The 26,717-nt window shown below is 37.9% G+C and overlaps 2 protein-coding genes across 4 annotated transcripts in view; one reads left to right on the forward strand and one right to left on the reverse strand.

Annotated features, from left to right (window-relative positions):
- Positions 1-12,559: 12,559 nt before the first annotated feature.
- LOC107766721 (uncharacterized) lies at positions 12,560-13,000 on the reverse strand. The gene is made up of 2 exons (XM_016585588.1): positions 12,914-13,000; positions 12,560-12,826 (listed from the first exon to the last, which is right to left on the reverse strand). Exons 1-2 carry the CDS (start codon positions 12,998-13,000, stop codon positions 12,560-12,562), a joined length of 354 nt encoding a protein of 117 aa, XP_016441074.1.
- Positions 13,001-13,422: 422 nt separating this feature from the next.
- Positions 13,423-26,717, forward strand: part of LOC107766854 (mechanosensitive ion channel protein 1, mitochondrial) — a 31,085-nt gene continuing 17,790 nt past the window's right edge. Inside the window, exons 1-4 of one of the 3 annotated variants that reach the window (XM_075245295.1) lie at positions 13,423-13,595; positions 14,801-15,630; positions 15,712-15,989; positions 26,191-26,291. In XM_075245295.1, coding sequence (XP_075101396.1) covers positions 14,879-15,630; positions 15,712-15,989; positions 26,191-26,291 — 1,131 coding nt within the window. In that variant the 5' untranslated portion in view covers positions 13,423-13,595; positions 14,801-14,878. Of the gene's footprint in view, positions 14,041-14,800; positions 15,631-15,711; positions 15,990-26,190; positions 26,292-26,717 lie in introns of all 3 variants that reach the window. The other 2 variants (XM_075245294.1, XM_075245296.1) reach the window with 2 other exon arrangements.

The following is a 26,717-nucleotide window of genomic DNA, read 5'->3' on the forward strand; positions in this document are numbered from 1 at the left end:
TATCAAAATCGTACCGAACCAAAGTAAGAATTACTGAACCATACCGAAATACTTTGGTATGGTATTTGGTATACACAATTGATAAACCGAATACTGAAATACCGAACCAAAGTTTTTAAATACCGAACTGAAAATCGAATGCCCACCCCTAATAATGACGGCTAACATGTTTGAGGTAGCGAGTATTAGTCAAATTAGGTGAGATATGTGCGGTTCCTATAGACATGATTTCTATTAGCGTGCAAAAGTAGAGCAAGTCAAATAGAATAGCAAATAAAACACATGGACCCTATAGGCATGCTCTCTACCTTTTATGCAAGAATAAAGCATGCCCATTCCCCAATTTCACTAACGCCCCAATTATTCGTTATTACAAGTTACAGGACAAAAAATGGAACAATACAAACTCAAAGATGACAAAATACATATTGAAAGAAATACAGGCCTCATCAAATAGTACATGCCCACTATAAAAATAACCTAGTGAATTTCTGGGCCTTCAGCAGCCTCACCAATCAACAGACCTAAATCTCAAGCTCACAAGGACAGTAGAATCTTCCTGAATGCAATACCCATGTCCAACAACACATATGGCCCAACATCATGCCCAACTAATAACTTACTTAGCCAAATGGATGCCAAACTTAACCATACAGGTGAGAAACCGCTCATGGAATTAACTAAATAACCTTTCACACTTAACTCCTAAAGCTGTAACTAATAACCGTTCCAGCCAAAGCACATAAACAAGATCACATGAAATACTAACAAGTTCTCAAGGCAGGTTCATGCTTGTATTCTCAGAAACAAGGCTAAGGTAATAGGATTGACCATCATGGGATAGTGAACTATTCCAAAAGAGTTTCAAAAGTAAAATGATTTAGAATTAGTCTAGAAGAACTTTAGACACAAGATTTAAACATGAAAATCTAATAGAGTCATAGACAAGAACAAGTAGAGCATAGCCTTATCATGAAAGTTTTAACATGCAAGCCAATTACACACAATAAAGTTACAAATAGCATGGGAACATGTCATAGCTAACAGTAGAACTCCAGATAAAACTTGGGCATGAATGTCCCAACAGAAATTAGAACACATTCTGGACATGAGTTGGTTATCATAACAAGGCAAGAAACCAAACTCAGAATAAGCAACAATAATAAGAACTCGAGCACATACATTAGTAAGCAGGCTTAAGAAGGTAGAATCAAGGCAACAAAGAGGCAAGTTGGACTACTAGAAGATATAGAGACTCAAGAAGAGCTTCAAAGCACATAATGACATGTTGGTTCATAACAATTCCCAGAGTCATAGATATGCAGAGCAGGAATTCAAACGGAAAGAAATGAAATTGCGAGAGTCATAGATGCTTACCATTTACAGTTGAATGAACAAGAAAAACAAGAAGAATAATTTCAAAAACACTCCAATGTCAATAGCAAAACGAACAATAGAACCCAGGAATCTCGGTGCGTCAGAGTTCACCAGGGTTTCAAATGAACCCCGGGCAGTGCTCACACTGAGAAAGATTCAATAATTGAATTCTGGTGGCCTTGGCTTTCAGCCGGCCAAAAGATTGAGCCTCTGAATAGTATAAGACAAGAAAGAATAAGGGAACAGTAGTGATTTCAGCGATTGAGGTCCCCCTTAGGGGAGTTGGGAGACGAGTTTATATAGTAATAAAAATCAACACATAAATAAGGAAATACAGTCAATCGAACATAAACAAGGAAAGAAGAACATGCAAAAAAAACAATTTAGAATTGTATTAGGAGAAGAGACCAGGTAAACCCTAATTTGACTAAGATCAGAAATTGGCCGGAGATCCCGGTGAATCGGATCCTCATAGCCTTGTTGTGAACGTATACAGACGAAATATCTTCCAAATCTTGGAGAGTGAAGCTGATTTCTTTTGATTCAGAGACTAATACTTGCCAGAAATGGGCAAGTACTAAGTAACACTATATTTACACAGGTAATAGCGGTATAATCCGGAAAAGTAAGTAAATCATGGTAAGAATCCATGGATGAGTTGGATTCAGAGAAGAATTAGGGTGGCGGCTAGGGTTTGTGAGGTGCGGGGAGGGATTGAGAGAGCATAGAGGCGGCTGACTGGGTATAATGAGGCTAGGGTTTGGGGTGAGGTTAATTAGAAGTGGGGAGATTGAATGTGGGTCGTTGATTTCCCAAGATCAACGACCAGGATTTTAATGAGAGGCGAGTCAGGTTTGTGGACGGGTATGGGGTAGTAGATCGCTGGTATTGGGCTATGGGTTAGTGGGTTGGAGTTTAGGGTGTGGGCTGGTGAATTAGGTTCGAAATTTGGCCTGTTTTGGGCCAGATTTTAAATATAAGAAATTAAAGGGAAAATAATTTAATAATATAAAAAATAATATTTATGCAACTTAATATTTTAAAATAATAGCTGAAAATTATAACAATATAAAAATTACTTTGACCCTGAATAAAATGACAAATGCAATTATTGCAAAAATGCATAAATAGTTCAAAAAGTGCAAGTGTGATTATGGAATGAAGTAAAATGTTATAAAAACATATGTGTGGGTGTAATAATAAATTTGGATGATTAATGCATCAAAAAAATAATTTCAAAGGATAATTAATAAATATTTGAACAATTAAAATGCAAGAAGATCAAACCTTAAAAATTGTGAAGAATTACAGTAAATACTTATATGAACCTTGTAAATTGGTGATGATGCAGGAATGATATTTTAAAAGCATATATGACTTTTATAAAAACATGCGGGCAAAATTGGGTATCAACAAATACTCCAAGTGAGAGTTTTGGCTTGATTTAGTGGCATTCTTGGGCCACGTGGTGTCCAATGAGGGGACTAAGGTGGATCCAAGGAATATTGAGGTAGTTCAGAGTTGGCCCCGACATTTTACCGCTACTAAGATCCGGAGTTTCCTTAGGTTGGATGGGTATTATCGCCGTTTTGTGGAGGAGTTTTCATCTATAGCAACCTTATTGACTAGATTGACCCATAAGGGTGCCCCATTCAGTTGGTTCGACGAATGTGAGGAGAGCTTTTAGAAGCTCACGGCTGCCTTGACTACAACTCCAGTTTTGGCTTTGCCTTCAACATCGGGTTCTTATACAGTCTATTGTGATGCTTCATGGATTTGCATTGGGAGTGTGTTGATACATGATGGTAGAGTGATTGTTTATGCTTCGCGTCAGTTGAAGCCCCATGAGAAGAACTACCCACTGCACGATTTGGAGTTGGCAGCCATTGTCCGCGCGCTTAAGATTTGGAGACACTATCTTTACGGCATGTCTTGTGAGGTGTTCACGGATCATAGGAGTCTTCAACACTTATTCAAACAAAAGGATCTGAACTTGAGGCAATGAAGGTGGTTAGATATACTAAAGGACTATGATATCACCATTATTTACTATTCTGGGAAGGCCAATGTGGTGGTTGACTCTTTGAGTAGGAAGGCTTGGAGCATGGGGAATTTTGCTTTTATTCTACTTGGGATGAAACCGTTAGATTTTGATGTTCAGGCTTTGGCCAACAGGTTCGTGAGGTTGGATGTTTTGGAGCCTAAACGGGTTCTTGCTTGCGTGATTTCACGGTCTTCTTTGTTTGAGTTCACCAAGGCACGTCAGTATAATGATCCCCACTTACTTGTCCTTAGGGACACGGGGCAGCACGCTGATGCCAATGAGGTGACTATTGAGAATGATGGGGTGTTGAGGTTGTAGGGTCGGATCTCTGTTCCGAATATGGATAGGTTGTGTGAGTTGATTCTTGAGGAGGCCTATAGTTTACGGTATTCCATTCATCCGGGCATCATGAAGATGTACCATGATTTGAAGTAGCACTACTGGTGGAGAATAATGAAGAAAGATATTATAGAGTATGGGGCTCGATGTTTGAATTGTCAGCAGGTTAAGTACGAGCATTAGAGATCGGGTGGTTTGCTTAAGAGACTTGATATTCTAGAGTGGAAGTGGGCGCATATCACTATAGATTTTGTAATTGGACTTTCATGTACCTTGAGAGGATTTGATGGAGTGTGGGTCATTGTGGATAGACTGACCAAGTCTGCACACTTCATTCCAGTCATGACTACCTACTCTTCAGAGAAACTGGCTCGAATTTATCTTCGTGAGACTGTTCGCCTTCATGGTGTGCCAGTGTCTATTATCTCAGATCGAGGCACACAGTTCATATTGCATTTTTGGAGAGCCATGCAGCGTGAGGCACATAGGTCGAGCTGAGTACAATATTTTATTCACAGACGGACGGATAGTCTGAGCGCATTATTCAGATCTTGGAGGATATGTTACGTGCATGTGTCATTGATTTCGGGGGCTCATGGGATCAGTTTCTATCACTGGCAGAATTCGCCTACAATAATAACTATTAGTCGAGCATCCAGATGGTAGCCTGGGGAGGCTAGCTTGTTGGGTACTGATTTGGTTCGAGATGCCTTAGAGAAGATAAAGTTGATTCAAGAGCGACTTCGTACAATACAGTCCAGGAAAATGAGTTATGCTGATAGGGGGCTCGTGATATGTCAATCATAGTGGGTGAGAGGGTTCTACTCAGAGTTTCTCCCCTGAAGGGTATGATGAGGTTCGGGAAGAAGGGAAAGTTGAGCCCTCGGTATATTGGTCCTTTTGATATTCTTGAGAGAGTGGGTGAGGTGGTCTACAGACTTGCTTTGCCACCCATCTTATCAAAGTTCACCCGGTGTTCCATATTTCTATGCTCTGGAAGTATTATGGTGATCCGTCGTATGTGTTAGATTTCAGCTCATTATAATTGGACAAGGATTTGACCTATGTTGAGGAGCTGGTGGTTATTTTGGATAGGCAAGTCCGGAAGTTGAGGTCGAAGAATATTGCATCAGTGAAAGTTTAGTGGAGAGGTCAACCGGTCGAGAAGGCAACTTAGGAGACCGATCATGATATGTGGAGCCGATATCCTTACCTTTTTGGCACTTAAGGTATGTATCTATACTTGTTCGAGGACGAATATTTGTTTAAGAGAGGGAGAATATAATAACCCGACCGATCGTTTTGAGTATTTTAGCCTCGTTTCCCCTATTTGATGCTTTACATAAGTGAATTTGTGATTATGTGACTTTTCGGAGTGGTTGTTTTGGTTTCGGGAGAGTTTTGGATCGAATTGGGACACTTAGTCCCTTAGTTTGGAGGCTTAAGTTGTAAGAGTTGATCGGAGTTTGACTTTTAAGTAGATGACTCCCGAAATGGTATTTTGATGGTTCAAATAGCTTTGTATCGTGATTTTAGACTTAGCCGTATGTACGGGTTTGGATTTGGAGATTCCTAGGTTGTTTTGGCTTGAATTGGTGATAGTTGGAAAACTAAAGGTTTGGAAGGTTGATAGGTTTGACCGAGAGTTGACTTTATTGATATCGGGTTCGGATTGCAGTTTCAGAAATTGGTATAGGTCCGTTGTGTAATTTGGAACTTGCATGTAAAATTTGAGGTCATTCTGAGTTGATTTGATATGGTTCGGCATGAGCTTTGGAAGTTGAAAGTTCATTAGTACATTATGCTTGAATTGAGGTGCGATTCATAGTTTTGATATTGTTTGGTGTGCTTTGAGGCCTCGAGTAGGTCCGTATTATGTGTTGGTATTGGTTGGTGTGATTTTATGGTGTCCCGGGGACCTCGGGTATGTTTCACATCATTTTTCCTTAATTTGGACTGCAGATGCTGGTGTCTGGTTTTGTTCATCGTGATCGCAACAAAGGAGTCGCGTTCGCAGAAGGTATTCTGGTAGCAGGTGAGTTTTCTTCTCCACGTTCGTGATGGTGTGGTCACGTTCGTGCCTTGGGATCCGCGTTCACATTGAAGGGGAGGCAGGATGGGTCAGTTAGGATTTTAACCTTCGCGTTCATGGGAGTAAGAGCGTGTTCACGTAGGCACAATTGAGATAGCCATCGCGTTCGCGACTAGGCTGTCGCGTTCACGAAGAAGGGGCAACAACTGAGTTGAGTTTGGACTTCACGATCACAAATGTGGGTCCGTGATCGCAGTGTGTATACCTAGGCAGACCACTTAAGCAACTCTATTTGAGAGGGTTTTGGTTATTTTATCACATTTTGAGTTATAGAGCTCGGATTTGGACGATTTTGGAGGAGAATTTCACAATTTGGATTGAGGTAAGTATTCTTGACTCGGATTTATTATTTATTCATGATTCCAACTTTTATTTTAGCGATTGATTGATGAATCTAAGGAAGAAAAAATTGGGATTTTTAGTAAAAACTTATCTAAAGTAAAAATTGATGATTTAAAGGGCGATTTGAGCTCGCAATTGGATGAAACAAATATATTTGGACTCGTATTAGAATCGATATTCGAGATTTAGAAGTTTGGTCGGGTTCTAGGGTGCGGACCCGAGGTTGATTTGCATAATTGAACCAAGATTGTATCTTTATCGTTTGGGCTTGTTTCGTATGTCTTTTATTAATATTATTAAATTATTTTGACTAGATTCGATCCGTCCGGAGGTTGGTTCACGCGGGAAGGGCTTCTTAGAGTATTGACTTAGCTTATTTGAGGTCAGCATCTTGCCTAACTTTGCGTGGGAGAATTTTACCTTAGGATTTGGTCTAACTTGCATTATTTGTGCTATGTGAAATTACATGTACATAAGGTGACGAGTGTGTACACGGGCGTATATGTGGTATTTGACCAGACTAGACCTTAGGCTATTAATATGCCTTAAATTGGGGTTGTTTGTTATATGAGTACATAAACAACATGTACACAGTAAGTATCCAGTCTAAACTCGAAAAAGTAGTGACGAGGGGTCGACATCGACACTTACTATAGGCTAACAATAGAATACAGAAATGCTAAACAGACATAGAGTATGTAAATAATAATATTAACACAATGGCAGCAGTGATTAAATGATTATTTAACTAACAGTAAACTCCAAAAGTCTTTCACTAACACATACTAATTCCAAATAAATTCCGAACAAATAAATAAATTTTAACCTCTCAATTCATGAAAACAATATCATGTATATTCAGGCTTCAAGCATTAACACGTACGATTTATGCCGAGGTCGTACGACCCGATTCAGAATAATGTGTACACTACCGAGGGTCGAGCGACATGAACCATAGATGCATCTATTATACTGTCGAGGCTTCGGCCCGCTCCACAAGAAGAGAGATTACTTTATGAACATCCGATTTAAAATCAATTATAAGGTTAATACATAAAGAAACACAATCTCTATTAATGGTCAAGTGACCCGCCAAAATTTAAGCAAGTGAAAGTCTTTACAAATCCTTTAACAAGTTTCAATATAATTTAAGCACTTTAATTAATAAGTAGGGTGCAAACATCGCAAGTATTTCATGATTTGGGTCCTAAACTACACGAACTTAAGCATAATTAGTAGCTACGCACGGACTCTCGTCACCTCGTGTGTACGTAACCCCCATAATTAGAATCAAATAGCAATTTAGATTACATATGGGGTAAATTTCCTCTTACAAGGTTAGGCAAGAGACTTACCTCGTCTCAAAGATCACTTTCCGGCCACAAATTTACTTTAAGGACCCAACTTGGTACCGAACAATCCGAAGCTAGCCAAATGTCATATAAAATAATCAATATACACTCAAAAGTTAATAATTTAGCTATTAGAGTAATTACCCAACCCAAATTGGAAGATTCCTAAAATTTACCTCCGGGCCCACGTGCCAGGATTCCAAAACTTTTCGAAGATAATTGTTACCCATAACCTCACGAACTCAAATATATAATTTTCACCCAATTCCATAATCATTTTAGTGGTTAAATCTCATTTTTATCACAACCTAGATTTTTCAACTAAAGCCATAATTTCCATAATTTTACATGTTAAAATCTACCCATAATCTATGTACTTAACTTACATTGGATAGAAATTACTTACCTTCAATAGCTAGGTGGAAAACCCCCCTCCAAGAAGCTCCAAAATCTCCCAAGAGATGAAAGAAATGAGATAAAATTGCCTAAGTCCCTACATTAAAAGACCTCACTGCCTCTAACGATTCTGCTTCTACGGACCTTGGGTCGCACCTGCAACACCGCTTCTGCGGACAAAGGTCCTCTTCTGCAGAAGACACCCAGCCCAGCTTTGGGTGCACCTGCGGAAGGGCATCGCACCTGCGAGCCCGCTTTTGCGGCTCGCCTCTCGCACTTGCGACCTAGGCCTGGACGACCCCTTCTCGTACCTGCGACTCCTTCATCGCAGAAGCGAGGCCGCTTCTGTGGAAATTCCTCTGCTTCTGCGAGCCACAGATCCCTCGTCCAAAACCGCATCTGCGATCAAAAGCTCGCACCTGCGGCCAATATCTCGTAGGTGAGGACGCACCTTAACTGGTGCACCAACAGTCCCCCAAGTCAAATTCCGAGTCTGATTTCCAATCTGATCCACACTCGAGGCCCTCGGGACCCCATCCAATAACACTCACACATCCAACAACATAACACGGACCTACTCGCGCGCTTGAAACACCAAAATAACATCTTGAAGTATGAGTGGGACGCCAAAACACATGAATCGAATTTTGAAACTCAAAAACCTCTAGAAACACTTTCGTGCGTCAGATTCCTATTAATTCAACTCGGAATGACGCCAATTTTGGTGTGCAAGTCTTAAATCATTATACGGAACTATTCCCGGCCTTGGAATCCCAAACGGACCTCGATATCCCCAAAACCTACTTCAAACCAAATTTAAAGAACTTTAAAACCTTCAACGCGCCAGCTTTCAACTTTATGCGCCGAAACACTCCCGGGTCATCCATAACTCAATCTGTACCTACTCTCAAGTCCAAAATCATCATACGAATCTATTTTGACCGCCAAATCCCGGTTCCGAGGTTGTTTACTTAAAATGTTGACCCAAGCCAAACTTAACCCTTTTAAGCTAAGGTTAAGGTACTAAGTGTTCCGATTTCGACCCAAACCCTTCCAAGCTCAAACTAACCGCCCCCGTAAGTCATAAAATAGTAAAAGCACATATGGGGAGTCTTAATTAGGGGAAGGGAGATCTAGAAAGCAAAACAATTGGTCGGTTCGTTACATTCTCCACCTCTTAAACAAACGTTCGTCCTCGAATGGGTCTAGAATCGTACCTGGAGTGCCGAGTAGATATGGCTATCTGCTTCACATGTGTTCCTCGGTCTCCCAAGTCGCCTCCTCGACTGGTTGACTCCTCCACTGAACCTTTACCACATAAATCTTCTTGGACCTCAACTGGCAAACCTGCCTGTCAATAATGGCAACTGGCTCCTCCTCATAACCCAGGATCTCATCTAACTGAACCGTGCTATATCTAACACATGCAACCTATCAGCATGATATTTTCGGAGCATAGACATGTGGAAAACCGGATGAAATCCCGATAGACTGGGAGGCAAGGCAAGCTCATAAGCAACCTCCCCAAGTCATCTCAACACCTCAAATGGACCTATAAACCTTGGGCTCAACTTGCCCTTCTTCCCGAACCTCATGATTCCCTTCATCGGTGAGACTTTCAAGAGAACCTTCTCACCCACCATAAATGATAAATCACGCACCTTCTGATATGCGTAACTCTTCTATCTGGACTGTATTGCGCGAAGTCTCTCCTGAATCAACTTTACCTTTTCCAAGGCATCCTTCACCAAATCAGTACCATATAACTTAGTCTCGCCGGGCTCAAACCATCTGATGGGCGAATGACATCGTCGGCCATATAAAGCCTCAAATGGAGTCATCTCAATGCTGGACTGATAACTGTTGTTGTAAGCAAACTCGGCCAAAGGCAAGTATCAATCCTACTGCCCTTCAAAGTCAATCACACATGTTCTAAGCATATAATCCAAGATCTGAACTGTCCGCTCCGACTGCTCGTCGGTCTACGGATGAAAGGCTGTGTTGAGATCAACCCGAGTCCCCAACTCACTTTGTACTGCCCTCCAGAAATGCAAAGTAAACTGAGGGCCTCTATATGATATAATGGAAACAGGCACACCATGCAATTGAATAATCTCCTGAATGTAAATCTGGGCCAATCTCACTGAAGAATACGTGGTTACAACCGGAATGAAGTGTGCCGACTTGGTCAACCTTTCGACAATGACCCAAATTACCTCAAGGTCCGAGGCAACCCAACTATGAAGTCCATAGTGATGCGCTCCCATTTCCACTCAGGTATAACCATCTGCTGGAGTAGGCCACCCGACCTCTGATGCTCATATTTAACCTGTTGGCAATTTAGGTACCTTGCTACATACTCAACTATGTCCTTCTTCGTAGCACCTGGATGAATAGAATACCGAGAACTGTGCCAAGGTCGATTTATGTCCTTCTTCGTACCTCGCTACATACTCATATTTAGCACGCGCGATTTATGCCGAGGTCGTACGGTCCAATCTAGAATAATGTGTACACTACCGAGGGTAGAGCGACACGAGCCATAGATGCATCTATTATACTGTCGAAGCATACGGCCCGCTCCACAAGAAGAGAGATTACTTTATGAACATCCGATTTAAAAGCTATTATAAGGCTAATACACAAAGAAGCACAATCTCTATTAACGGTCAAGTGACCCGCCAAAACTCAAGTAAGTGAAATTCGGTCCTTGCAAATCCTTTAACAAGTTTCAATATAATTTGAGCACTTTAATTAACAAGTAGGATACAAAAATCACAAGTATTTCATGATTTGGGTCCTAAACTACCCGGACTTAAGCATAATTAGTAGCTACGCACGGACTCTCATCACCTCGTGTGTACGTAACCCCCACAATTAGAATCAAATAGCAATTTAGATCACATATGGGGTAAATTTCCTCTTACAAGGTTAGGCAAGAGACTTACCTCGTCTCAAAACTCACTTTCAGGCCACAAATTTACTCTAAGGATCCAACTTGGTGCCGAACAATCCGAAGCTAGCCAAATGCCATATAAAATAATCAATATACACTCAAAAGTTAATAATTTAGCTATTAGAGTAATTACCCAACCCAAATTGAAAGATTCTTAAAATTTTGCGTGCAAGTCTTAAATCATCATACGGAAATATTCCCGGGCTCGGAATCCCAAACAGACCTCAATATCATCAAAACCTAGTTCAAACCAAATTTAAAGAACTTTAAAACCTTAAATGCACCAACTTTCAACTTTATGTGCCGAAACGCTACCAGGTCATCCAAACTCCGATCCGAACCTATGCCCAAGTCCAAAATTATCATACGAACCTATTGGGACCGTCAAATCCCCGATTCCGAGGACGTTTACTAAAAATGTTGACCCAAGCCAAACATAACCCTTTTAAGCCAATGTTAAGGAACTAAGTGTTCCGATTTCGATCCGAACCCTTCCAAGCCCGAACTAACCGTCCCCGCAAGTCATAAAACAGTAAAATCACATATGGGAGTCTTAATTAGGGGAACGGGGATCTAGAAAAAAAAAACGACCGGTCAGATCGTTATAAAAATCTTCAAAAAGGGTATGTTTTCTCTTTTTTTAAAAAGAAAAACGTTTTGATCATTAGTCTTTAAAATGGCTCTATAATTTTAATGACAAAATATGCCACTAGGCTCATTACTATGAGTCAATGCCTAAGGCCATCTCCAACCCTCCCCCATTTTTCCATAATGGGGGCAATTTTTGCCATAATGATGCTCCAACCCTCCCTCATTTTTGTCCCCAAAATAGGGGATAATAGTGTTCCTCCAGATATGGGGGTACACTATTCATCTCCCCATTTACTATTCATGCATATTTTATTATTTAACTCTTTTAATTTATCTCTTTATATATACCTAATTATGTTTATGTAATATCTTTATAATGTTAATTTTACATCTTAACTTTGGCGTATAATTTTGATAAATTAATTTTCGTGCATTTATTATTTTTATGTAAAATTATAAGTTAATTTTATTATAAGTTATAATTGTACAAAAAATATATAATCATCTCAAAAAATGAATGGTGCAAATATAAAATATTAGATGTTACTAAAATTGAAAGGTGCGAACATAAAATATTAGATGTTGCTAAAATTGAAAAGTGAAAATTGAAAATACATTAAATAAAAATACATTAAAATTGAAAATACATGAAAATTGAAAATACATAAAAATTGAAACTACGGTAAATAGCATAATAACTTAGTAGGGAGGTATGTCGTTTCCAGATACACCAAAATCATTATAGTATTGAGTGAATGGGGCCGAGGATTGTTGTGGTTGTGAGTGTGGATATTGTTGACTTCTTTTATACATTATTCGTTGTTGTTCTTGTCGCATAAATTCATGACGAGTCAGATCGACAATAGAATCCACATCCATCATTAAAATTTTATTTTCTTCTTTCATTTTTTTTACTCTTAGTTTTTCTTTTTGAACAGCCAAAACTTCTTTTTTGCCTCGGTTGCATTATTCATCGCCTCAACCATCCGATTATTTTCTGATTGGATTGTCTTCATATAATCTTCGTCAATTTTTCTCTTCATTTTTGCTTTCTTCACCCCACTAGGCCATTATGATGATGTGGAATCACCTGCAACATCCTCATTTAAATTTAGTGAAAATGATGATAAGTTAGGGGATGATAGATAGGGTGAATCAGGGATAGGATTCTCAGAGTCCGATGATATATTAGCATAGCCTTGCTTTCTTGTTTTTTTCCTTCCAAAATCGCCATCGTTAAACTTCTCAAACTCCTTCGTTATAGCCCACACATGATCAAATTTAAAGCCCTTTTTGAAGTTCAGATCTTGCATAAGTAAAACTTTTGCTTGTGTAAGCTGCAATATTAAAAAAAAAACAAAAAACAAACAGTAAGTAAATATATATACAAATAAAATATAAGTAACTACAAAATAAATACTCACAATATCCTGCTCAAAAGCACCACTAGGACGCAAATTTTCTACTTGACGTACACATCCGTTTAATTTTCTTACCGCCTTCTCAATCATTTGCATTCGGTGTTGCAACGATTTCTTCGTGCGACTCTCCCAAAAATCTTCCTTTGTATTGTTGTATGCATCTACGATTCGACCCCAATGATTTCACTTTTATTTGAATTATTAGTTAATCTATAATAATTGCTTACAAATTATATTATTTAAAATTTTATAGAATTTTTTTAATGGAAATTACAAATTAATGAAAATAAAAGATGGAATTTTTTTAATGGAGTTTAAATTTTTTTTTGAAATGAAAGATAATAATATAATATAGAAGAAAGAGAAGAATATAAAAAAGAATATTCTCTTTTAGAGGAAAAAATAGGGGAATGATTGGAGTAAGTTGTCACAAAAATAGGAAAATCTCATTTAGGTTGGAGATGGCCTAAGTAGTATTTGTTTACAACGAATCATTTTTTTCTAATTTTTCTATCGAAAAGAAAAAGAAAAGAAAAAACGAAAAGACCATGCTTTCCTTCGGTGTATAGTCTTTTCAGTCTCACCCTACGTGACATCTTGCACGTCAAGTCACCTCTTTCTTACTGTTTATTCATTTATCAGTTCTACCCCTCTCCAATTTGATCTAGAGCTTTCACCTTTAAGGGTAAATTGATAATTGAGCCTTCCTTCCTTCTTTCTGTATTTTTTTTTGCTGTTTACCCATTATTTGTTCCTTTGTACTTTAATTTTGTTGCTTCTACTGCTCTTACAGGTGAGTTCAATTCGAATTTTCTTTTCCTCTTGCTTGGTTTATTGGCAAATTTTGCATATGTATTAGCTTTACTCACCCGTTTGAAGAAAAGTCGTATCAGATTTGGTCGCTGTTGCACACCAAGGTTGTTTGATAATATGCCTAAATCAACTGACCGTGCACAGTTGACTATGCCATCTAAGACTGACAAAGATTTTTACACGGTACTAAAGGAAATGAATTGCAGACACTATAAACTTGAAGGAGAAACTTAGATATAAAAGGTTAAAGTAAAGAAAAAAGTTATTGCCTAGTGGTCAATGGAGGGGAAGGAGAACATGATGTGTCTAGTTCAGAGGTAAGAAATATTAGGTAATTTGTTTCCATCCGTCTAAGCCTTGGCGGAGGGAATTATACATTGTTGGCCTGAGATAATAGGTACCCGGAGAAATAGTCGAGGCGTGCCTAAGTTGGCTTGTATCACTTTACATGTATTAATGAACTCTAAATGATGTGCCTGCTAAGTATTTTAATTTAGCTTCCTCTAAGTTTGAGGTAAATTACAAGTTACATGATGTTTGGGCTCATGCTATAGGTGATACTGGATATGTCCTCTTTACTTTTCTAATGATAAAAGTACTTTTGTAATATATACATGATGTTGCTTTCTCATTCTTATCTGAATGCAAATTTTCACTATGTTTAAACATAACCACCATTGCTCCGATCCATTACTTAAACGTATGATGAGGTTGATGAACTGGAATACAGCTGGGGCAAGCTTGCGTTAACTATATTTAAAATCTTGAATCTGTTGTTATTATTGGCTGGCTTTATCTTGATTTCTGTGCTCTTGAATTGAAAGCTACCACATCAACTCAGGGTCATCATAATTTTCCTGGTCCTTAAAATGAATAGGTATCATGCTGATATTTTTGTCTTTATAAGTGTGCCTGATCTAATTTGAAATGGGATATACTTTTGCCTCAAGCCTTTATAGTGTTAACCATAGCTAGTATATAATATATATAATGCATATATGTACAGTGTATGAATTATTTTGAGTTTTTATTTTTATTTTTAACCCATCTTTTACTTTGTCTTAATACTTCTTGCAGATTGAAGATGAACGTTGTAGGTTGTAGTTAAAATGATTTCATTTGAGTCATAATTTGCTGGTCAAACTCTATTTGTTGATGGCAGCAATTAGGTTTTCAACGTTGACAAGAACCCTTAGTTCCTCTTTAAGATTAGCAAATCAGGTTGATGTCAGACCTTCATTCGCTTGTGTAAATAGTAATCACTACGCTAGAGAAACCGCCTATTCCAAAAGCTATGCTGCCCCCAAATGTTTCGATATGAGGGGTATACACTCTGCTTGTGTGCCCAATCATGTTACTCCATATCTTAGTGGGCTATTTGATAATAAAAATTTGAGGGGAAGTATCTCAATTGTTGGGACTAGCCCCATATGGAATAGTCGATGGTATTCATCGTCTGTTAATAGTAAAGGAGATATTCTTAAGGGTTCAGAAGTTTCAGCTGGTGCAACTGGGTCTGATATGGATACAAGTGGTGTTGGTGGAAGTGAATGGATTGGTAAGGTTAAGGAAGCTTGGCAAAGAACCATAGATGCTGTGACTTATACTGGGGAAAAGGCGAAAGAGGCATCTTCTGAAATGACTCCTTATGTTGAACAAGTGCTTGATGCGCACCCTTATTTGAGAGATGTAATTGTTCCGGTTGGTGGCACTTTAATTGGTACCTTGATGGCTTGGATCGTGATGCCAAGGCTTTTGAGGAGATTTCACAAGTACTCAATGCAAGGCCCAGCTGCTTTGCTGCCTGGAAGCTCAATATGGGGGCAAGTTCCTTATGAGAAAAGTATTTGGGGTGCTATGGAGGACCCCGTTCGATATTTGATCACCTTCATGGCATTTTCACAGATGTTAGTAATGCGTTTCTTACTTGTTTTTTTCCCACAATGTTCTATCAGTTGTCTTTATCATTGATTTATATCTGTGTGCAGCGCGGTGATGGTGGCACCAAGCACTGTCGCATCACAATACCTTCTTCAGACTTGGAGAGGTGCTGCTATTCTTTCATTTGTCTGGTTTCTACAGCGATGGAAAACAAATGTGATCAGCAGAGCTTTGGTTGTCAAGAGCCTTGAAAAAGGTGACCGTGATCGGTTGTTAACTTTGGACAGAATCTCTTCCGTTGGCCTCTTCATCCTTGGGCTAATGACTTTAGCTGAAGTTTGTGGAGTAGCCGTACAGTCTATTCTGACTGTTGGTGGAATTGGAGGTGAGTTTTCTTAGCTTGGTTCCCACCTGCCTAGTTCTATGAGCGGGAAAAACAAAAGATCAGCTTAGTGTGCTAAATATTGGATCTTATATTTGAGGAATGATGTGTGCAATAGATCATTTGTTGCAAATGGATTTTTCCAATTACTAATTAACCATGGAATCATACTAATGTAAAATCTTTAAGCTAAGGGAAGACATACATAATCAGTAGTATATTTGACGGTTGCTTCATTTGGTTCTGTCACGAGGCACATCTTTTTACATTTCTAGTATAATCCCAGGGTCTAACTGCTCCTTTGCATCCTTATTTTCCTCATCAGCATCATTTTATTCATAGTAGTCTAAATCTGTAACTTCTTTGTCCTTTTTCGGTGCTTGAAATTTTATCATCTAGCATATTTTCTTTGGTGTCTCCAGTTGTAGTTGTTATTATTGTTTTTATCTATTTACTTTTTTGTGTATGTGGGAAACTGCTATGATTCATCTTTTGCCAGATCTTCTAACATAGTGTGTAGAAAATTTTCTCCATCATTCTACATAAGAACACATGTTAATCATTTTGTTGTTACAATCTACACATGCTGTATAAACTTCGAGAATCCTGACTCAGTTATGTTGTTCGGACTCTTCAAAATTGTTGTTGCACTTGTGTTGCCACGACATGGGTGTGGGTATGAGATCTACATGGGATTTGGTCAACTTACATGTCACGACCCAAACCAATGGGCCGCGACTGGCACCCGGTACCTTACTCAACCGAGTACCAACGTAACGTATCTTTCTTATTACATCATCATATACACGTGACATATGTGCCTAATAGGCAAACATGATCATTTATAAACTCAAAACATAAGCCGACAAGGCCGTACAATTTTTCACGTACACGACATATGTCTACAAGCCTCTAAGAGTACATAAATGCTATAAAGGTCGGGACAGAGCCCCGCCATACCAAACCATACACATCTAAATCATACTGACAAAACAAACAGCTTCGGAGCAAATGGAGTGCACCAATATCTTCTGCTGAGCTGATCGCCTACTTGGAAGACTCTCGACTTGTCTATCGAGACCTGCAGGCATGAAACGCAGCGTCCCCAGGCAAAAGGGACGTATGTACAAATAATGTACCGAGTATGTAAGGAATGAAAATTAGTAAATAATAGACATGAGAGAAACACAGAGTAAAAGACTCGACATGTACGTTTGCATAGCTCTGTGAATCATTTCATTTTTTATAATGTCATGCATATGCGTATAAATGTCATACCATGCATAGGTATATGCGTTCATAATATCATCAAGTCTCTAAGGGCATCCCATCATATCATTTCGGCCACTGTGGGCAAATCATCAACGTATACCAGCTGATCAGGTGGTGGTACGTATATAACGCCGTAACCTTTTCCCATATCCCATATACATATAATGCCATATGGTCATGGGTCAATGTACATGTATAAATGAATGCAATGCATGAGAAAGTACGTCAATAAAATCTCTCAGAATGTCATAAGACCATTATGCCTTTGATTAATATTATGAAGTAAACTTTTTCAACTTACGTATTTTTCTGAGACCCATGAACATATGATAAAATAATAGGACACATGGGAATTCAAGAATATAGGCACCTCTAATACTTCTATGTATAGAGTCATTTATGGAAGTTGTGCATTTTCTTGTTTCGTTTGTGTCATATAGATCATGCCAAAAGAAAGAAGGGATAACCTTAACATACCTGAGTCGATTTTCTTGACAATCCCTCTAAGACACGTCAATTGTGACAACACGTAACGGCAAAATCGGAGTAGGAAAAATCCGTATGATATTCTTGAGAAAGATTACACCGTACTCCATTATAATTGCCCAATCTCACGTTCTGATATATGACTCTCATATTCTTAAGAATGAATATGTGACTTTCATGTTCTTAAGACTTAAAATGGCCCTCCTTTATTAAAAGGATATGTGACTAATTTCTAGCCTTACCATGCATGTTGTATTTGATAGAAGAATAATGATCTATAACCATGGTATATAGAGTCTACCAGTAATCATTGCAAGAGCACGCCCCATTCTTAAAATGGTGGAAACGGTTTGAAACTCTCAAAATAATTTCCTTTTCTATTAGCTTTGATGATAACTTCATAAAGTTGTGGCAATCCAAACAAATACGGATGTTCTTTATAATCTTAATGACACTGCAGCTAACATTCTTTGCCAACTCCCACATCTCAATTTTTGCCACATAATCTAATGACTTAAAGAGTCACAATTCTTGGGGGTGGCTTACTACCACGTGGGGAGGGTCTAACTTTATCCAACTCTTTAATTTAATTGCTAATCTCCCACTAAAATTAATAATTACCCGATTATGCACATAATTAAGAATTATCTCAAATTACTTAAAACACTACTCACTTTTAACACACCTTATACACCTTACTATCATGGTCATGTGGTACCTTGTATGACACTAGTCCATAAATACCAGATATTTTAGCTCGGGCCGTATTTTATCCCAAAATGCCAAACGATGAAATTCATTTTATTCGATTCGTTTACCCTTTATCCTTCACGGCACTTACTTATCGCTCTTTATAAATAGCATAAATGCGTGTAACCTCAAGATAATGTCATTCCCGAGCTTCCATTAATTTATTTATGGCGTACTTTCACTTACAAAAACATGGGGTGTAGCATCATTTCACCCTTTTGGAATATTCGTCCTCCAATGTTGACTGATGCACTTATCATTCTCATAACCCATAGCTCTTGCTAATACTTTTTATTCTCCTTTCCATTTAGATAACTGTTCTTTGAATAAATCCAAAGGCCAGGGCATTCCCCCCATTTAAGCCTCTTTCTCACACCACGACTTGCAGTCGGAATCCTTTTAATCTCGTAACTGTTGCTACCTAATCATGCAGCCTGTACGACTCTAACTTTGTATGTGCGCGCCTATGCGACACTTCTCTCCTCTTTCCTCCAGCTCTTAGCCAATCTCTAGGCCTCACTTTGTGAACATATACAAAATTATGTCAAACTGTCCCTCTGAGCGTCATTAGCTTTACTACATCTAAGTAGGCCATAGTATACCGTAACTCTTACTTTGATTTATTGTTACTGAGGTCTGCGACCAAACTCCAGGTAACTCTTGTTGCTTATCCTATATGCATACAACTAAGTCTTTTAACGCTTCTTCATTACTGTTCATCTTAAGAATGATGGTCTAATCTCATATCGTACTTTGTATCTTTTATCCATCCATTGTTGATTCACCTCAATGTTGATCTACAATATTCCATCGATAACTTGAAACTTATTACGTAATACATTGCCACTAGGGCTTATGCTGCATCAAGGAATGCTTGAAGTGATTTTCCTGATCCACTTAGGGGCGATACTGTACTTCAATAATCGTATTTTATAGCATCCCAATGTGATTCACCTTAAAATTCCGTACAATCCATGAAATCCTCTTCAAATCATTACTCAGTCGAAGGCCCAAACGTCATCCGTTATCTATCACAATCACACCCTCATTCCATTGCCAGGGCAACATTCCATTTTTTTTTTATAGATATTATTAGTCTTAGACTCCTTTGAGTTCATTCAGGCTATACTGAACTTTCTATAATTTAGAGAAACCATTAGCTCTCTTGTTTTCATGGTTTAATCCCGAGGACTTATCCATTCTCGTCACCTTCTCACTCGTCCTTTCTTGTCATAAAACTTTGTCGCTTTACTATACTTTAGCTTGCGACCTATACATATCTATTTATACTATTCGCAGCCTTCCTTCAACTTGCTTGCACCATAGATTTCCTTGTGTTATTCTGGAACATCAAGTGAGACATCACATCGCATCTAACTCTTTTTTATTCTCTTGACTAGATCTCTCGGTACTTAGAAACCATAGGCTGGAAGGTATGTCACTGACGACGCTGCTATCATTCCTGGATATTGAATCGCAGTGCTTCTAACCTTCTATCCGAAGCATGGACTATTCACGATCTTCTGCCTTTGAGTATCTTGTACGTTGTTCACCTTTACCTTACTTACCTTAAAATCTCGCAATGTATGTTCTATCTCTTTCATGACCTCCCTTCCACATAGGTATAATTCACGTCCATAACTTGAAGCTCTATTATAATACTTGCACCTCTGGTGCATACACAATCCGGTGGGAGCATCGTACTGACTTCTTATGAGGCTGATACTTTTCTAACCGGCTTTATCGTAGGGCCGTTATAGAATATGGTTGTTGTACTATCCCTCTGGTACCTTTGATATTAAGAGTGATCCTGTAACGTTCTCAATCACGATTTCTCTAATTTTCTGGGTCCAATAATCAGATTCCTGATTTACTTCGTTGATGTAACTCTTCAGTTTTCTCCTTCTTCTGATCAGCCTTTATGTAGGCTTACGCTACCTCCCGATCTGCGGTTCATGGTATTAGTTATTACGTTTAGCCTTTCACGGGCGCTGAGGAATATCCACGATATAATCCTTTAATAATTCAATCCTTCGTCTATGACCTGGGCTCAATTCTTTCTTTTAACTTCTACCGGAACCTCCTACGGCTGTATATGCTGCATGTATAAAACTCCAAACTCTTAAGTGCGTTTATAACGTAACTAACTTTGGATCATGAATCGAATAATTCTTTTTGTTCCATCTGAGCTTTCTTTAAACATAAGCAATTACTTTTCCTAGTCTTTCTGCCCCCTTTTTGCTTGCATACTTAGCTTATCTTGGTGCCCATGCATATTGGAATTCCATATAACTCATATGATCTTGAATGTCACTTCTGATTTTACTTCCCGTTCATTAGCCACAGTAGGTGCCATTTTCTTATGGAGTGTATACAATGTTGTTGTGAGACTGTTGTTATAAGACCATTTCCTCCTTAGGTCAAGCTGCGAGCTAATTACACCGAATACTTGACAATTTTTTTTTTTTGATGTCCTTTCTTGCCTATAATTATCCATAGTTTACGCTCGTGTGCTTGTAGGGTTGCTTCTGAACTTGATATTTTGACTGTCTTCCCAGTGACTTTCTCTGTTATTTCAGTAACACTCATATGGTACCTTTAACTACCCCAACTCCTATCTGAATATTTCTCAAGGATCACGATGTCATATCTGTGAGACTGAATTCACCATAACTAGGCTCTTCCTGAATCAATTACTGACTACTCGTTGGCCCATTCTCATATCAATATTCTGCGTAATTTTTCTTGGGTTATTTCTTTGTCTTAACTTACGTCTCGCACTGACTCCTTATCTATCAATAACATCTTGGGCCGGGACCCTTACTTCCTTTCCTTGACGCCGTGTTTGTATAATGTTCTGGAATCGTAGCATATCTGTAGGCTTTGAATAAGTGCAATCTCCTCCCTTTTTCATTTTTTTATCGCATTCTTCCTTTAACATTCCATAATTATTAGAACTCCTTAATTCTGACTTAATGCCATATCACTCCATATTCCCCCCTTTAGGGGAGTACTAACATTTAGTGCTACGATGATCTACGTATAAATGTTTTACCTCTTCATCTTTGGCATCTTTTCACATCATCGATGACCCTCACTCGCCTTGCGGTAATCCTTCTGTACCAAGGATAACAAATTTCCTTACTCACGAGGAAAACACCTAGTGTAACCGGCACCTACAGTCCCTTATGCTTAACTTTGCTCACATTGCTTGCTTTAGGGAAGCGTCTTCCTGAATGACCATTCTCTGAATTCCTCATGAATCTTCTTTTGTGGTCCATTCTATTATTGCCGGAACGCAATCTGAAATTATCATGATGTTGACTATTATTAAATCACTTAGCCCCTAATTCATGTTTAGTTTATCTTGTTCACCAGCCCATACTGATTTCTATTACTCTGGGGATTAACTCTCTCTTCTGGTAGTCGCGTTGGAGTCACGAACTTATTTCTCGAAATGAGGATATGACTTTATGACCTATACTCTTTTGTTGTCTCAAGGCCTGACTCCTCTCGTCTTTTCCTTAACTTGACTACATATCCTATAATACCGTCATTTACCGTTGTCATCCATGCATCACATCTTACTCATAACGCTTCATTAGCTCTCTTCTCATTTCCTGCTAACATTTCTGTCTATCACTTTATTTTGAAAATTTCAACAGGACATTCTTTTGCTTTTAGCTCCCCTTGCTCCATCTTTGGCTCTTCGGGTTGCCTAGCATTCTTTCTTTACTAGGGACGGGAGCCATACTAAGGTAACATTTATCCTTTCAAGGCTTCCAGTGCCTATCTTTATAGTACTCATATCTAGCTGTACTATTTTTGAGTGTACTATCTGGGTGTCTCACAAGGAGATTTTGTTAGTACATTTACAATATCCTGCGGAAATGTCAACTAACGCAAACAATCCAACCATCATTTTGGGTTACTCTAATCCCAGCCGGTTCCTGATATTCGTCCTTCTCTTAACTATTTATGTTAGCTCCCATGGAGCATAATTGAGATTAGTGTGACTAATTGTACATACCTCTATTACAATTGAAGGTATCTCAAAATGCTTATATTTCTCTGCTTGAATTGTAAATATTGTTAATCTTCATTAACTGGGTACCTCGTACCCTTCTTCATCTTGCTTCTTTTACTTGCTGAAACTTGTGTCTACCTTCCGATTCTCTTATTCCTTTTTACCATAAGAGTGGATAGACATTCTTGCTTTAGGGATCCTTATCAAGAAACTTACATGTCTTAGTACACACATGATCTGCTGAATACCTCATATTTATGCAAAAATCGAGTTCCTCTGACTCAACTCTCCCACAACTATATCTCTTACCAACTGTCTTTCTGGATGTAGGCATCGTCTTATTATGAATAAGATAGAGTTAAGAAATTGAGTTCTTACAATTGAGCTCTATCACACGATCTAGACTAAGAAGAAAGAGTGATAGTCCTAAATACCCTGTAGCCTTCTGCTTATAAGTGTGGTGCACGACACACTCATAAACAAGACTCTACTGGACACGGCTTGTAGACTCCCTAGGACAGAACTGCTCTGATACCACTTTTGTCACGACCCAAACCGATGGGCCGCGACGGGCACCCGGTACCTTACTCAACCGAGTACCAACGTACCGTATCTTTCTTATTACATCATCATATACATGTGACATACATGCCTAATAGGCCAACATGATAATTTATAAACTCAAAACATAGGCCGACAAGACCGACAAGGCCGTACAATCTTTCACGTACACGATATATGTCTACAAGTCTCTAAGAGTACATAAATGTTATAAAGGTCGGGACATAGCCCCGCTATACCAAACCATACACATCTAAATCATACTGACCAAACAAGCAGCTCCGGAGCAAATGGAGTGCACCAATATCTTCTGCTGAGCTGATCACCTACTTGGAGGACTCTCGACCTGTCTATCGAGACTTGCGGGCATGAAACGCAGCGTCCCCAGGCAAAAGGGACGTCTGTACAAATAATGTACCGAGTATGTAAGGAATGAAAATCAGTAAATAATAGACATGAGAGAAACATGGAGTAAAAGACTCGACATGTACGTTTGCATAGCTCTGTGAATCATTTCATTTTTTATAATGTCATGCATATGCGTATAAATGTCATACCATGCATAGGTATATGCGTTCATAATATCATCAAGTCTCTAAGGACATCCCATCATATTATTTCGGCCACTGTGGGCAAATCATCAACGTATACCAGCTGATCAGGTGGTGGTGCGTATATAACGCCGTAACCTTTTCCCATATCCCATATACATATAATATACATCTATATGCGTATATAGCGCCATATGGTCATGGGTCAATGTACATGTATAAATGAATGCAATGCATGAGAAAGTACGTCAATAAAATCTCTCGGAATGTCATAAGACCATTATGCCTTTGATTAATATCATTAAGTAAACTTTTTCAACTTGCGTATTTTTCTGAGACCCATGAGCAGATGATAAAATAATAAGACACATGGGATTCAAGAATATAGACACCTCTAATACTTCTATGAATAGAGTCATTTATGGAAGTTGTGCATTTTCTCATTTCGTTTGTGTCATATAGATCATGCCAAAAGAAAGAAGGGATAACCTTAATATACCTGAGTCGATTTTCTTGACAATCCCTCTAACACACGTCAATTGTGACAACACGTAACGGCAAAATCGGAGTAGGAAAAATCCGTATGATATTCTTGAGAAAGATTACACCGTATTCCATTATAATTGCCCAATCCCACGTTCTGATATATGACTTTCATATTCTTAAGAATGAATATGTGACTTTCATGTTCTTAAGACTTAAAATTCCTTTATTAAAAGGATATGTGACTAACTTCTAGCCTTACCATGCATGATGTATTTGATAGAAGAATAATGATCTATAACCACGGTATATAGAGTCTACCAGTAATCATTGCAAGAGCACGCCCCATTCTTAAAATGGTGGAAACAGTTTGAATCTCTCAAAATAATTTCCTTTTCTATTAACTTTAATGATAACTTCATAAAGTTGTGGCAATCCAAACAAATACGGATGTTCTTTATAATCTTAATGACACTGCAGCTAACATTCTTTGCCAACTCCCACATCTCAATTTTTGCCACATAATCTAATGACTTAAAGAGTCACAATTCTTGGGGGTGGCTTACTACCACGTGGGGAGGGTCTAACTTTATCCAACTCTTTAATTTAATTGCTAATCTCCCACTAAAATTAATAATTACCCGATTATGCACATAATTAAGAATTATCTCAAATTACTTAAAACACTACTCACTTTTAACACACCTTATACACCTTACTATCATGGTCATGTGGTACCTTGTATGACACTAGTCCATAAATACCAAGTATTTTAGCTCGGGCCGTATTTTATCCCAAAATGCCAAACTTCGACGAAATTCATTTTATTCGATTCGTTTACCCTTTATCCTTCACGACACTTACTTATCGCTCATTATAAATAGCATAAATGCGTGTAACCTCAAGATAATGTCATTCCCGAGCTTCCATTAATTTATTTATGGCGTACTTTCACGTACGAAAACATGGGGTGTTTTGGACAAAATTGTAATTTAATTATTTCCCTCATATTTAAGAATTTAAAATCACCTAAAGTTTTGATTATTTGAGTATTCCTTATTTGAACTATGTAGGAATTCTTAATATAGGACTAAAAGTTAATCGTGACCTTATTACATATAAATCTTTTCTATTTTCCTCCTTTTCCTCAAAAATGTTATTTAGAGCATTATCACCGTCCAAGAAATCAAGAAAAATTATCACGTTAATCAAATATGGTATATTTTGCTAGGATATGTGTAAGGTGATTTGTAATGCTTATTAATTATGACTATGAGCAAGTGGTTGACATTCGTGATAAATATAGTATTAACAGTAAGATTTTTTTCATGACAAAGTCATTCAAATGATACAAAAGAATATATATCAACAACATCATTCGTTAGTTAAGTGAGATAATATCCAATCAGTTGGACTCAAATAATCAACTAATAATTTTTAATTATTTAACTGTTATTCTATTTTATAACTCAAAAAAATCTTAAAATGTGTATGTTTAAAAATATATATTTTAAACACTATTGTAATGATTATATGAATACACTCTAAATCTACATGAAATGTTAATGGACTTATATACCTTTTGAGAGTAATATATTACATGGTACACTTCACATTGGATAAATAACAAAAACATTAATTTATGCCTTAGTCTCTGTGACAATCATTTTATTTTTTCTAGAAACAAATAGTTGGGTTTAAATACTGCCCAATAAATTTTTTGTACTAACTAAATCTGCAATTTGGAGTCTCCTTATGATTTCTGTATTTTTTCGATTTGAGTTCCAATATGGATAAGATGAAATTCATATTAGGTACTTGAGCAAATAAAATTTATTCTTTAAGGCCATGAAGACAATAGTATTGTTGCATGATATTTAAATATAAGTCAACATATTATTCTACATTGTCTGAGCTACTAAAGAAAATGCACGACTCATATATTGAAGTTATAATAATGCATTAGAATACTGTTGTGTGACATAGTTTTTCACTTTCTTAAGTTGGCTAAATATGATCAATATTAATTATTTTCAAGACCTTATATTTTCGTAAAATTTTATAAATAATGCAGGGGTGGCTACTGCTTTTGCTGCTAGAGACATCCTTGGTAATGTTCTCAGTGGACTCTCCGTACAGCTTTCACAACCTTTTTCAGTTGGCGACACGATAAAAGTATGTCAAAAGTTTTCTTAATCGTTATCAACATTTATCTTTTTGTTTTGTTTTATTGCGAGTATCTAAAGAGTTGGAACAGTTTATGCAAAGATTAGAAGTACATGGCAAGCCTTTATTCAGTATAACAGCTATCATGGATTGTTTAGTGTAAGGCATAATGGTGGATAATGAAAATACAATGTGAAGGCCAACTAAACACACTTTTTTTTGGGTCTATAACTTAACACACTCTGTATATCAACTATTTATTCAAGTTCTAGAGATGCATCTATTGGCATGATGTCGTAATAATGAGGTAGTTTTAGGGAAAGGAAGACAGTAAAAGATATGGAATGAAGTGCTAAGTATATGAAGACTTGCGGTGTTGAATGTGATCCTAACGGGGTTGAGTGGAAAAGCGGAAATCTTGTATCCATCCCTAGT

This window comes from Nicotiana tabacum, chromosome 23 (genome assembly GCF_000715075.1).
Source record: "Nicotiana tabacum cultivar K326 chromosome 23, ASM71507v2, whole genome shotgun sequence".
In the NCBI taxonomy this organism is placed as follows: domain Eukaryota; kingdom Viridiplantae; phylum Streptophyta; class Magnoliopsida; order Solanales; family Solanaceae; genus Nicotiana; species Nicotiana tabacum.

What these genes read in the sequence shown, in the direction of transcription:
- LOC107766721 (XM_016585588.1), bottom strand. Translation starts at nt 13,000, where the DNA reads ATGATTGAGAAGGCGGTAAGAAAATTAAACGGATGTGTACGTCAAGTA. An exon ending in GTGCTTTTGAGCAGGATATT is followed by an intron (nt 12,827 to 12,913) that starts GTGAGTATTTAT and finishes TTAATATTGCAG; the next exon opens with CTTACACAAGCAAAAGTTTT.